The sequence below is a fragment of the Stegostoma tigrinum genome, chromosome 36 (assembly GCF_030684315.1).
Source record: "Stegostoma tigrinum isolate sSteTig4 chromosome 36, sSteTig4.hap1, whole genome shotgun sequence".
In the NCBI taxonomy this organism is placed as follows: domain Eukaryota; kingdom Metazoa; phylum Chordata; class Chondrichthyes; order Orectolobiformes; family Stegostomatidae; genus Stegostoma; species Stegostoma tigrinum.
This window is the reverse complement of record NC_081389.1, coordinates 16,985,187-16,998,523: the sequence shown is the minus strand read 5'-3', so window position 1 is coordinate 16,998,523 and position 13,337 is coordinate 16,985,187. Positions and strand designations below refer to the sequence as shown.

At 46.4% G+C, this 13,337-nt stretch overlaps 1 protein-coding gene across 4 annotated transcripts in view; it reads right to left on the bottom strand.

The window, feature by feature from the left end:
* LOC125446718 (AT-rich interactive domain-containing protein 3B-like) overlaps window positions 1-13,337 on the bottom strand; it is a 224,383-nt gene that overhangs the window by 15,030 nt on the left and 196,016 nt on the right. For 3 of the 4 annotated variants that reach the window (XM_048520461.2, XM_048520462.2, XM_048520463.2), the window contains 3 exons: window positions 11,245-11,489; window positions 6,393-6,644; window positions 2,085-2,174 (listed from right to left, as the gene is read on the bottom strand). In XM_048520461.2, coding sequence (XP_048376418.1) covers window positions 2,085-2,174; window positions 6,393-6,644; window positions 11,245-11,489 — 587 coding nt within the window. Of the gene's footprint in view, window positions 1-2,084; window positions 2,175-2,305; window positions 2,323-6,392; window positions 6,645-11,244; window positions 11,490-13,337 lie in introns of those variants that run through there. The other variant, XM_048520464.1, reaches the window with a different exon arrangement.

Below are 13,337 nucleotides of genomic sequence, written 5' to 3'. Positions count from 1 at the left end.
ACCTCCCTGGCAGAAGCAATTCTGCTCCTGGTTTTATTAATCTTGTATCAATGCAATCAGGTAGCTAAGTCAATAGGGGCATTCCTTCTCAGTCTCACGCTCCTCTGTCCCAATGAATTGTGCCAGTTTAAACATGATGATGCACAGAATCGAACTGCGTTGAAAACAGAGACATCACCAAAGCTTTTCATCAGGATAAATGCAAGAATGCCAAACTTCAAACAATCAAAAACCAATGAAGGATTACAATCATAAGCAGGAGTCCCTTTCACTACAAACTGAAAAAGGAAGTTGAAGCCTTTACATTTTTTTGAACTATTTAGGAGCTACAGTTCTCTGTTGTTTTGTCCCTGGCAGCCCAGCAACCAATCAGGTCTGACTTGCCAACCAATCAGCTCTCTTTCCATCTGCATTGTAAATTGTTGTGTAATTTGGCATTCTTACATCTGTCCTGAGGATAGCATGATGAAGAGATTCAGCAATGTGTGTTTCTCATTGCAGCATAGAATGCTCACAGCACAGGTGGAGGCCATTTGGCCCACCATTCTGCACCAACCCTCCAAAGAGCATCCCACCCTCTCCCCATAACCTGACATTTCCCATTAACCACCCAACCTGCACATCTTTGGCACAGTCCTACACAGGAGAATGTGCAAACTCCACATGGTCACCTGAGGATGGATTTGACCCTGGGTCCCTGGCGCTGTGAGGCGGAAGTGCTAACCACTGAGCCAGCACTGCAACCAGCACATGAAGCGTTAGTTCACAACCTGGTGATTTTCCAAAGGCTCATGAAGAGTCAGTGCAGGCCATTCATTCACTGGATTGGAATGGCCAGAACTCCTTGCAACAAGGAGGTAGCAGCAGCAGCGTTGTACTTTCTAACATCCCTAGGTAACTGGCTGCCCATTCAATTCTGCTGTCATCCAGCACGGTGGCTCACTGTTGCTTTACTGCACCGGGGACCCGGGTTTGATTCTAGTCTTGGGCAACTCTCCGTGTGGAGTTTGTACATTCTATGCCTGTCCACGTGGGTTTCCTCCCACAGACCAAAGCTGTGCATGTTAAGTGGATTGGCCGTGCTAAACTGCCCCATAGTGTGCAGGGTAGATGGATTAGCCATGAGGAATACACGGTTATAGGAATACAGTATGGGTGTGGGTTTGGGTGGAATGCTCTTCAAAGGATCAGTGTGGACTTGCTGGGTCAAATGGTCTGCTTCCACCCTGTGGGGATTCTATGATTTACTTGTGTAAAAACAACACTTAATATAACATTTCTCTTGCTGTTGTTTTTTTTTTCCCTTTTTGCAAATAAAAAAACAGGAAGAGAAAGAAGAGATAACAAGGGGTGAGCTGGATGAACACAGCAGGGCAGGCAGCATCAGAGGAGCAGGAAAACTAACGTTTTGGGTCTGGAACCTACTTCAGAAATGGGGGAGGGGGAGGGGATTCTGAAATAAATAGGGAGGGTGGGGCAAACGGATAGAAGATGGGCACCCCCTCCCTCCCTATTTATTTCAGAATCCCCTTCTCCTCCCCCATTTCTGATGAACGGTCCAGGCCCGAAACGTCAGCTTTCCTGCTCCTCTGATGCTGCTTGGCCTGCTGTGTTCATCCAGCTCTGCACCTTGTTATCTTACAGTCTCTAGCATCTGCAGTTCCTACTATCTCAGGAGCGGAAAGAAAGTTTGAGGCAAAAGGGCATCGATAGAAACTAGGAAGATCGGGTCCAGCAGATATCAGTAGAGGGTGAAATGTGCACAAGGCAATCCCAGAGGGCACACCCGCAGATGCCAGTGTGTGGGGCCTGGCCAAACCATCGACCAACCCCGCTGCCTGATTGAGTATGGACAGCCGACCTGGAACCGTGGAGCTGGGATTCTGCTTGGAGAAATATCAAGTGTGGAACTTGTCTACAATAAATGGACTTTGGAACTGCAAAGAGATAAAGGAGTAGTGATACCATTTAGAAACATGAACTCCACAAAGCTGCACGGCCTGTTAAGCTTGTCCTTTCTGAGGCACTGATTCATTGTGACCTCTGACCTGCCAGGCTATGACTGAGAGGAGTCAGCACCTTACCTGTATAGAGAGTGCCATTAATCTCAATCGACATATTAATGCTGCTGATTCCATTTGTTGACAAGTTCAATGCGAGCTCCTGTCGATCATCTGGAAGGGAACAGAAAGGGTGTGGGCGGAAGGTTGGGGCGTGGGGTTTGGGGTGAGGTCAGGGAGAACGCAGAGACACAAGGATTGAGTGGGCACGTCACATGAGGTTTTGGCCAAGATGGAATGGCAGACGTCCTTTAACATGTAACTAGTGACAGAAGCGAAAAATGCAATTAGAAAAGAACCGTGCAATGATATTTTTAACATGTGAATGTCAAAATGCAGAAGTTTTTGCTTTCTGGCCAATGAGTGCCAGTGTGAAGCAATTGAGTGGTTCGATGGGGATGCCCCATCCACTACCAGAAACATTCATTCCCACCCCCACCATGGCAGTAGTGCCTACCATCCACAAGATAAAGGCAAGGTTGTATAGTCTCACCAGACCATATGGCTGCTTTCTCATTAGAGAGGTTGAGAAGGAGACCCATAGAGATATACAACTCGAAAACAGACCCTTCGGTCTGACTCGTCCATATAGCCTAAATTCATCTAGTCCCATTTGCCCCACATCCCTCTGAAACCTTCCTACTCATGTGCCCATCCAGATGCCTTTGAAATGTTGTAACTGTACCAGCCTCCACCACTTCCTGTAGCAGCTCATTCCACACACGCACCACCCTCTGTGTGAAAAAGTTGCCCTTTTAAATCTTCATCCTCTCACCTTAAAGCTATGCCCTCTAGCTTTGGGCTCCCCTACCCTGGGGAAAAGACCTTGGCTATTCACCCTATCCTTCATGGTAATCTCACCTGAGAATATTGAACCCATACTGTTGATTTCACTCTGTGCTGAAAAACAACCGTCTAGTCTACTGAGCTATATGATGGGAGCTAGAAGGAGGGACAAATCATTACAAAAGGAAATCAGAGGGGGACTTGTGAGAAATACACTTGGGGGTGATAGAAAAGTGGGAATGGGACTGACTGGGATAACAAGGTGTAGAGCTGGATGAACACACCCCTTCAGAAGGGTCCAGACCCCAAACATCAGCTTTCCTGCTCCTCTGGTGCTGCCTGGCCTGCTGTGTTCATCCAGCTCCACACCTTGTTGTCTCTGACTCCAGCATCGGCAGCTCCTACAACCCCATGGGACTGACTAGGTCAGTTTATGCCGAACTGACACGAGCTCGATTGGCCGAATATCTGTCACTCTGTGGCCTCGATGTGTAAACTTGTCAGGTAGCCAGCAGAGCCTGTACAGCAAGTTCAAAAAGGGGTTAGCTGGATTCATTTTGAACGACCATTCTTAGATTTGAGGAAGGTTACCGCACGCCATGTGACCCACCAGCCAAATAGAAATGTGAATGAGCGTCGGTTTTAAAGTCGAGGAGGAAAGGGAATTCTAGAGCTTAGGGCCCAGCTATCTGATGGCACGGCTGTGAAGAGCAGTGCTATTGCAATTCAGGATGTGAACGAGAACAGTAATAGAGGGAGGCACAGATCTGGGACAGTCTTTAACCAAAAATTAATTCGCTCACTGGCAAAACAGCAGTTTAAGAGGGGATTTCCAACAATCAATTCATTGGACTTAATTCCAGATTTTTATTACACTCAAGTAACACCACCTGCCACGGCAGGATTTGAACGCAGGTCCCCAGAATGTAATCCGGGGCACAGGGATTAACAATCCAGTGAGAATACTGTAGCACCATTGCCTCCCCTGAGGGGTTTGTAGGGTTGGATGAGATTACAGAGATAGAGAGGGTTAATGTAGAAGGTGCAGATACAGGGATGAATGAGTTCATCATACCATGGTCCCTGTGCTTTTACCTCCCCCAGTCACCAGCCATACCCCGTCCCGATTTTCCCTCAGTATCCAGCAATCACTCTCTCATACCAACAGACTTCTCAGCTCGCCTTCCTCCCCGCTCTGCTCCCATGGGGCATTTGCAATTGTCTATTTAAATTCTCTTTGATCAAAGAGACGATGCAGCACAGAATGAGGCCGTTTGGCCCACTGAGCCTGTTTTGGCTCTTTGGAACAATTTACCCTGATGATGAAAGGGTTGGAAAGCCTCAGCCTCAAAGCAGAAGTAAATGGAGCTGAAAACCTACCGTGCTCACCGGCCGTTACCATTCTGAGGACGGAGGGTAGCTGTTACAAACCCGTGTGTCAGAGAGAACGGTGACTGTAAAGTAACAGCAATGTCTGCTCTTATCCACTTTATGGTCAATCACACAACTAACTGTCACTGAGATGATATCTATCACGATCAAAATGTACCTAACTCCTTTATCTCTGAAATGTCACATGTTCATAAAGATTACGTATTCTTTAAGTTACTGACTGCCTCCTTTCAACACTCTGGTGCTTTCTGCTCCTTCCCACAGCCTGTACGGGGCTGATCCCTCGAGGGTCTCTATCATGTTCAGATATTCTTTATTTTCCACTGTTCTCTGTATGTTTGTTGCTCTTGTGAGCATCCTCCCTCTCCCATGGTCTCAGCATTTCCCTCCATGTTTCGTCGCTGGCTCTCCAATGTCTCTATCCTAACCTTCCCCCCACCCCCCTCTCTCTCTGTCCCCCTTGTAATGACTTGCTGTCTATTTCTCACTCTCTCTCTCTCTCACTATTCTCTTTTCTTCCATTGACATCTCCCTCTTTTCCTCTTTCTCATACTCAATGCCATCTCTATCTCCCCCTGAACATTTCTTTCTCCCTCTCTTTCTCAGTCGTGTACTCTATCTATCCATCCCCCTCTCTCTCTCCCTCATTCCCACAGGCACTGATTCACAAACATACAGCCACATAAATACTCACACATGTACAGAAGAACATGTAGAGACATACAGGAAAGGACACAGACACATAAGCACAGAGAGATACATGCAGACACGCACACGCACACGCACACACACACCACCTATTGCCGTGACTCTAGCTCTCTACAGGAGCCTCTGCTCTCCATGTCTGCACCACTTGAAATGATGCCTGCTCTGTCAGAGTGCTTTTTGGGGACCACAGCCTACCATCCTGTTCCTGCTTGCTGTACTGTTGAGCCCCCCCACCAGCGGTTAAAGGGATGTTAGCAAAGTACAGACATCATCAGCTCAGCATTAAGGCCCAGCCTGATTTTAACTAATCTGTCATTGAAGTTGCTAATCTTGTTGGATGAGCTGGGGCAGTGAGGAGATTAGATTAGATTAGATTCCCTACAGAGTGGAAACAGGACCTTCGGCCCAATGAGTCCACACCGCCCCTTGATATATCCCACCCAGACCCATCCCCTATAACCCACACACCCCTGAATACTACAGGCAATTTGGCATGGCCAATCCAGATAACCTGCACATCTTTGCACTATGGGAGGAAACCAGAGCACCCAGAGGAAGCCCACACAGACACGGGGAGAATGTGCAAACTCCGCACAGACAGTCGCCCGAGGGTGGAATCGAACATGGGTCTCTGGCACTGTGAGGCTGCAGTGCTAACCACTGAGCCACCATGGCCCCAGTTCCTGGAGCACTTGCTGGTGGTCACTGTCAAAGTTGACTTGGGCTGAGCTACTTTCATTTTGGGGTTTAGAGAAGGATTGTATCAATAACAATCATCACTGAAGATAAAACTCTGTATACAGCCAAGTGAAAGCAGTGATAGAGGGAGGGAAAATATTGTGGGGTGGGGGTGGCCATAATTCAATTTTGGTGAGGGGTTAGGGGATGATGGATCATGAATCAGAAACCATCTTTCAGAAGGGTCATTTAATCCAGGCCCGGTCTCCAACAACAACAGACTGATGATGGGTTGACCTCCATTTAGAACTACACACACCTCACCTCCCAAAGATGCTCATGCTGGAACACCCAGATTGACATTAGCATGTTCTCTGGTGGGTCATTGGTAAGGCCAGCATTTGTTGCTCATCCCTAATTGCCCTGTGAGCTGAGAGGCTTGCTGGGCCATTCCAGGGAGCATTTAAGAGTCAGTGGCTTTGCTGTGGGTCTGCAGTTGCATGTAGGCCTGACCCGGGTAAGGACAGCAGATTTCCTTCCCCAAAACGCTAATAAAGCAGACTGTTTCACAACCATCAACAATAGTTTACCGAGAATAGCTTTCAACTCCAGTTTTTTATTCAGAGTTTTAATTCCCATCAACTGCCGTGGCAGGATTTGAACTTGCATTCCCAGAATGGGACCTCTGGTTTACGTCTGGAGTCAACGATGTTACCACTGCAGCACCATCAGTCCCTCCGCGCAGAGCACCTCAGATCCAGGCCTCACCTTTCCCATTGATCTTGATGCTCATAGGCACGTGGGTTGCCATGGCGAAGAGGTTCTGCTGCAAGGCCTGCTGCATCAGACGTTGCTGCCCCTCCGCGAATCTGGCCATCCTCTTCTCAGGAGGCTCCCCACTCTCCAGCTTCTCCCTCAGCTGCTCCAGAGTGACAGCCTGCGCTGTGGAATGGTTACCCGCCTGGGACAACGGCACGTGGATCCGGCTTGGGGTCAAAGAGCAGGCTGCGGCTGTGTCCTCTGAAGGAAAATGTGAGAGTGGTTAATGAAGCGTATAGTGAGCTCGACGTGGCTATCAGGGACACCGAGTACAAGAGTAAATTAGCAGGCACAATAAATTGAGAATGAATTGAGTGTATCCATTTCTGTTCCTTTTCCCACCCCATATGGCTCAGTACCATTTAGAATCAACTCACTATCATCCCTAAATCTTCCACTTTGACTGGCTCATTCCCACTTGGGATCCTCCAGTCTGAATGGCCTCCTTCTGGTGCGTTGAGATTCAACTTACGGATGTTGGAACTGGATGATATCTGTCACAGTTCACAACATGCCCCCCACCCCATGCTGTACCCTGGTCCTCGAGCTGATCTCCAAATGGCAAACATCTAAATGAATATCCACCCATTACATACGATTGAGCAGAATTTAGCAAATCGCTATCAGAGTCAGCAGGTATCCCTCAACTGTTAAATAATTCTAAATCAGGGCGTTCAAGGTTATTCTGCACCGGCAGAGAAAGCGAGGAGGAGATTTAATGGAATACTTCAAAATCATAAATGATTCAGGTGTAGTAAGTCCTTGTTTTCAATGGCTCAAGGTTGGATAGCCTGAGGGAACAGATTTAAGGTGTATTACGGGGTAAACTGTTTCATGCAGTGGACTGTCCTGATAAACAGTGGCACTAGCAGAGCCCATTGTGGTTTCCAGACAGGGGGCCGGGTCAATACTGGAAGGAAGTAAAATGCAAGAATAATGGGAAAGAGCAGGAGCCATGGTTCAAGCTGGATTGCTGTGCAGAAGAGCCAACACAGACTTGATGGACTGAATGGTCTGCTGCTGCGCACTGTCCTGCTTCATAAACAAGTTTAATGGACAATTCCTGTTCTGTTACAGACTTTCTGTCTCAGGGAGGTATGGACCAATGTATTTGATCAGATAAGAAAGGTCTAAAAGAGCGAAAGATAAATCAGAAGATAAATCGGAAGTAAAAGGCGGGGGGGGATTACGGGGATTATCAGGAAGATCAAAGAAACGCCCAGCTGTAAATGAACTGCAAGTCCTCTCCAAACCCACTTGGACGAGGTATGAAAAATATGCTCACAGCAGGAGCCAAAACAGAGAGAAAGTCAGGGTGATTTTCACCGAGGGGGGTAACTCACGAGATTGCTGGATGTTTGCTCCATAGGGTTGGGCGGGGGGAGTGTGTGGGTGGGGCAGTACACTTCCAGTACTCTTGGACAATTTCCACCCAGCTATCCAGACATTGGAAACTCAAATGATGGAGGGGAGGGGGAGGGTTGGCAGGGCAGCCATACTCTCTGCCTCCCAGCTCTCTCCCGGCCCCGGCCAACTGTGTCTGCTCCCTGCATCAGGCAGTCTGCTGATATGTCCCTGGGAGCAGGCTTGGAACCTGTGGCAAATGGTGAATCCTACCCCATCGCAACTCCTCTGTTCCTATCCTAGCCTGCCCCTACTCACACTCCCAAACCCACGTGGCTCAGTACCTCCTAGAATTCACTAATCTGATTGACTCATAATCACTTGTAACGCTCCAATCTGATTAGCTCATAATTACCCATAATGCTCCAGTCTGATGAGCTCATTGTTACCCGTAATGCTTCAGCCTGATGAGCTCAATACGAAAGGGAATCTTCATGGTTCATTATCAGTTAGGATCCTCCTGTCTGATCGGCTCATTCTCATTCAGGATCTTCCAGTCTGATTGGCTCATTATCAACTGGAATCCTCCAGTCAAATTGGCTTATTATCACATAGAATTCTCTAATCTGATTGGCTCATTATCATGCGGACTCCTCCAGATTGAATTGCTCATTATCACTTGTGATCCTCCGGTCTGATTGGTTCATTATTATTTAGGACCCATTTGTCTGGTTTCAGTCAATATCACTCAAAAACCGATTAGTTAATTTTATACCCCTGGAATCGTCTGGTCTGATTGGCTCAGCACCAGCTGGACTTCTCCTGTCTGATTGGTTTAATACTAGCCAGGATGCTTCAGTCTGATTGGCTCAGTCTGTGCTCTGATTGGTTCAGTCTGTTTGGTTCAGTACTAACCATTGCCCTCTGTTGCTCTTATTTACCTTGATCTTATTGGCTATGAAAATGTAGCCAATCTGGTGACACAGCACAAACCTCCAGGGCTACTGGTGGACAATATACCAACACCTTCACCTCAAAGGATCAATGGACACATTCCAAACATTTCCACAGAACAAGTAACATTCCTTCATGCTCGTTTGTGAAAAAAATGCACTTTATTCCGATACAGATAAAGGTCCGACAGGCTGCTGACGGCAGCAGATTCCAAGAACCATCACTGGAATAGCACACACAAATGGAACAGCAGACAATAATGACTGGAACAGACCGACTGTGAGTGGTTAAAATGCTGCATCTGGACAGGACAGGACAGGACAGGACAGGACAGGAGAATTTTGGTACTGATCTTATTCCATCAGCCTGCAGGCCTGGGAACTACACACTTTGTAGAATCAACTCAAAAGCTGTTCATCCAAACCAGCCTGACACTCGTCTTTGAGTTAAGGGGTTACAGAGTCAGGTTCCCTGCAGACAGCTGAGTGCAAAATCGTGGGTGATGTCTCAATGCTGAAATGAAGGAATGCCTAGTCATCAGAAGCACCATGAGATGTTAAACTGAGTCCTCAAGTGGGCATAAATAATTTCAGGCCCATATTTCAAACGAAGGCATTTCCACAGTCGAGATTAAAAAAAGTTGTTGGAGCTAGCAGTAATTAAACTGGAGACAGTAGAAACTGCAGATGCTGGAGTCAGAGATAACACAGTGTGGAGCTGGAGGAACACAGGCAGCATCAGGGGAAGCAGGAAAGTTGACATTTCGGGACCTTTCTTCAGGAATGGTTGGGGGGAGCTCCCAAATAAATAGAGAGGAGGGGTGGGGCTGGGGAAGGCTGGTGGGATGGTGATAGGTGAGTGCAGGTAGGGAGTGGTGGGGATTGGTCAGTGGGATGGGAGGAGCAGATAGATGGAGGAGAAGACAGACAGGTTTTTATAAAATTATAAAATTAAATTGTTATTTTTCTCAGCTTACTTCAGTGGCTACACTTTAAAGGATGCTTCATTGGGTACAAAGTAGAATCTGAAATCTATAGAATCTATAAATGCAGGCGCTATCGTTCTCTTATAACATTTAATGTCAGTGGAGCTACGGTGGAGGAGATTCTCTCTGCTCATGAGATGGGATTGGAGGATAACAGAGTTGCTAAAGGTCAAAGATCCACCCTGCCTGAGAATGAAGGATCTGAATCTGGAGGAACCACTGAAGGGTAATGTGATCTCCCTCAAGTTCACTCGAAATGACCTTAAATCGTCAGCTTAACCCGAAAGGGGCCTGAGACATTCTTTGAGGCCCCAAATAATTCAAATCTTGGGGAAGTGTAAACATGAAAGACAAAACTATTTCTAAAAAGATTAACTATTGTCCACCTGATAACCAGCCCTTACATGTTGGTACAGGCAGTTCCCAGGCTACAAACAAGTTTTAATACTGAGTACATTTGCAAGTCAATTTGTATACAAGCCGGAACAGAATATTGTATAAAATAGCTGTTCATAAGTAAAAGCACGTGGGATCCTTGAAACTAATATGAATGTGGGATTTCGTTTCTCAGTGTGAGTGTTTGTAAGCCAGATATTTACAAATCGGGGACTGTCTGCTGCACGTTTAACATCATTGCGTTTCTCTGAATTTTCTGTGTTTCTAGCGTGGATCATTGGAGCTGAAATCAGACAAGCTTTTGACACAAAGCCATGTAAAGACATATCGAGGTAGATGAACCAAAATTTTGATGGTTTTAAGAGGCTTAAAGGAGGAGGGTGCGGTCAAGAACAGAGAGATTTAGGGAGGGGATTTTAGGGGGAAGGGACAAAGTAGCTGGAGACATGACAGTGTATTGGTGATCTACACAGATTTGTCAGATGCCAGAATTAGCAAGGTTTCGGTTGTAGAGCTGTAGGAGGTAGTGGAGATGGGGGACTCTCCCAAATGTGGTGTCCAACTGGTGCAAGTGTAACAAATAGAGTCTTACAGCACAGAAACAGACCTTTCAGTCCAACCAGTCCATGCCAAACATAATCTCAAACTAAACTAGTCCCACCTGCCTGCTCCTGGCCCATATCCCTCCAAACTTTTCCTCTTCATTTAATTATCCAAGTGTCTTTTAAATGTTGCAGCTGGACCTGCATCCACCACTTTCTCTGTAAGTTTGTTCGACATGCAAATGACCCTCTGGGTATAGAATTTTCCTCTCCTCTCTGATTTAAATCTTTCTCTTCTCACCTTAGAAATATGGTCCCTAGTCTCAAAAGCCCCCAGCCTAGGGAAAAAAAATTAACCATTAACCCTATCTATACTTCTTGTGATTTGTAAACCTCCTACGCTCCAGTGAAAATAGCCCCAGCCTTTCCTTATAACTCAAACCTTTCATACTCTGGTAAATTTCTTCTGAACCATCTTAAATTTAATAATATCTTTCCTGTTACAGGGCAACCAGAACTGGATACAGTGCTCCAGAAGAGGCCTCACCAATGCCCTTACAACCTCGACATCACCACTTACCTTTTTTGATGAGCTGCCCTGGAGAGAGGTGGATTCCATTGGAGGTGGGAACATTCAGGGACGACAGATGAACCTTGGCAGGTGACAGAAGTGGGGTGGCCGAACACTGAGAATAGCCAAAGAGAGCCGAGCTGTAGCTGGGTCTTCTGCCCTCGCGCCTGTTGCTGTCAATTGCTGCCTGGAGCTCTGTCGGCGAACTGAGTGATTGCTTTTCACATTCGTATGGGTAGAGGTATTTCATGTATCTGCGGGAGGACAAGGGGTGTGTGTTACATGGTTCTCTGTGCTCTGAGTGACTGTGACACTGCTTTTGGGAACCGAATATTCCCCCTCCCTCCCCAAACATACCGTAAATGCAGACGGTGAAGGCAGGATGGCAAATATTAATACTTCCAATATGGTTGGTTCCTATCTGCCCTCTAAAGTGGCTTGACCTACCACTCAGGGCAATTCTTGATGGGCAATAAATGTCAACCTTGCCTTCAATGCCCAAGGCACCACAAATAGAACTGGTGAGGGGAATGTAGACAGAGAATGCACAGGAATGGCAAATCTCATTCAGTGTGCTGCCAATATTTTCCAACTTAAGGCTCTACTACATGATAGGGGTTTTCTTTGCGGTATGGCTGTACAGTCTTGGGGTCACGTACAGAAGCGAAAGCAGATTCTCACTGCACCACACTCACCTCAGGCACAGTGACTCGATTGGATATGAAACTCCCTCCAGTTGTATCCAGGCTGATGCTTACTCTCCATCATGGCCCACTCTGCAACCTCCCACCCCCTTACTCTTTCCTTGTGCTGCCAGACCCATGTGTAAATGTGGGCATGCACTCTGGATCTGCAGCCTCCCACCCTCAGCGTGAAAACAGAAAAGGTTTTCTTTCTGGTCTCTGTTCACAATCACATCACCTCTTAACCATGTCAACATGTTGCGAACCCCCTCAGCAACACAAAGAGTTGGAAATAACAGCTGGGCTCTGGCTGGTTGGTCCATCAACGCAGCAGATGGGCAGGAAATTTCCTAACCCCTCCTACAGCCAGATAATTTCTTCAGATATACAAGAGCCAGCTTTAAAGAAAACCAAGGATAATACAGGAGTGGGTGTAAATGGAGAAAGACATGTGACCATTGTCTTCTCCTCTGGCATTCTGTTCCACTGACAAATCTTCTTCTGCCTTCTCTTCACTTCCAGCTGGATGTCCATTAAACACTGCGAATGGCAGCATTTAAACAGCTTCTCAGCAATAATAAAAAAAAGTAATATCTTCCCAGTCAGGAGCATGTATTGTACAAGAGAATATGGAAACAAGACTTAAATGTTATGAGAATTTCTGACCCAAATCACTTTTTGAGACAGTAAGTTCCAGGTGCCAGCCTCCTACTGGATTAAAAACAAAACTTCTCTTTGACTCTCCTCTTAGCCTTTTATCTCTTACCTTAAACCTATGCCCCCTTGTTATTGTCGTCCCAACTACTGGAAGAAATGTCTTCTCTTTCCACTCCATCTATGCCCCTCATAATCTTATAAACTATACCAGGTCCTCTCTCAGCCTTTGCCGCTCTGTGGAAAACAACCCCAGTCTATCCAATTTTTCCTTATAGCTCAGACTCTCCAGCCCAGGGCAGCATCCCATTAAAACCCCTTTGCAACGCCTCTAGGGCAATTACATCCTTCTGGTATGTGGTGATCAGAACTGCATTCACTACTCCAGCTGTGTGTTATAAAGTTCTGACATAACATGCTTAATCTTATGTTCTGCGTCTTGGTCAATAAAGTCAAGCATCCCATAAGCTTTCTTAATCAACTTATCTACCTTCAGGAAGCTGTGGATACGTACACCAACATCCTTCTGGTCATCTGTACTTTCCAGAAATATGTGTTGTCCCTCACCCTGTTACACCTCCACAGGTCCATTACCTCACACTTTTCCAGGTTGAATTGCAATTGCCAATGCACTGCTCAGCTGATTAATTTATTGCTATCATGCTGCTATTTGTGGTTATCCTCCTCACTAGTTACCTCCCTATCAATTTTTGTGTCATCCACAAACTTCTTCACAATTCTTGCCCTTATATTTACGTCTGAATC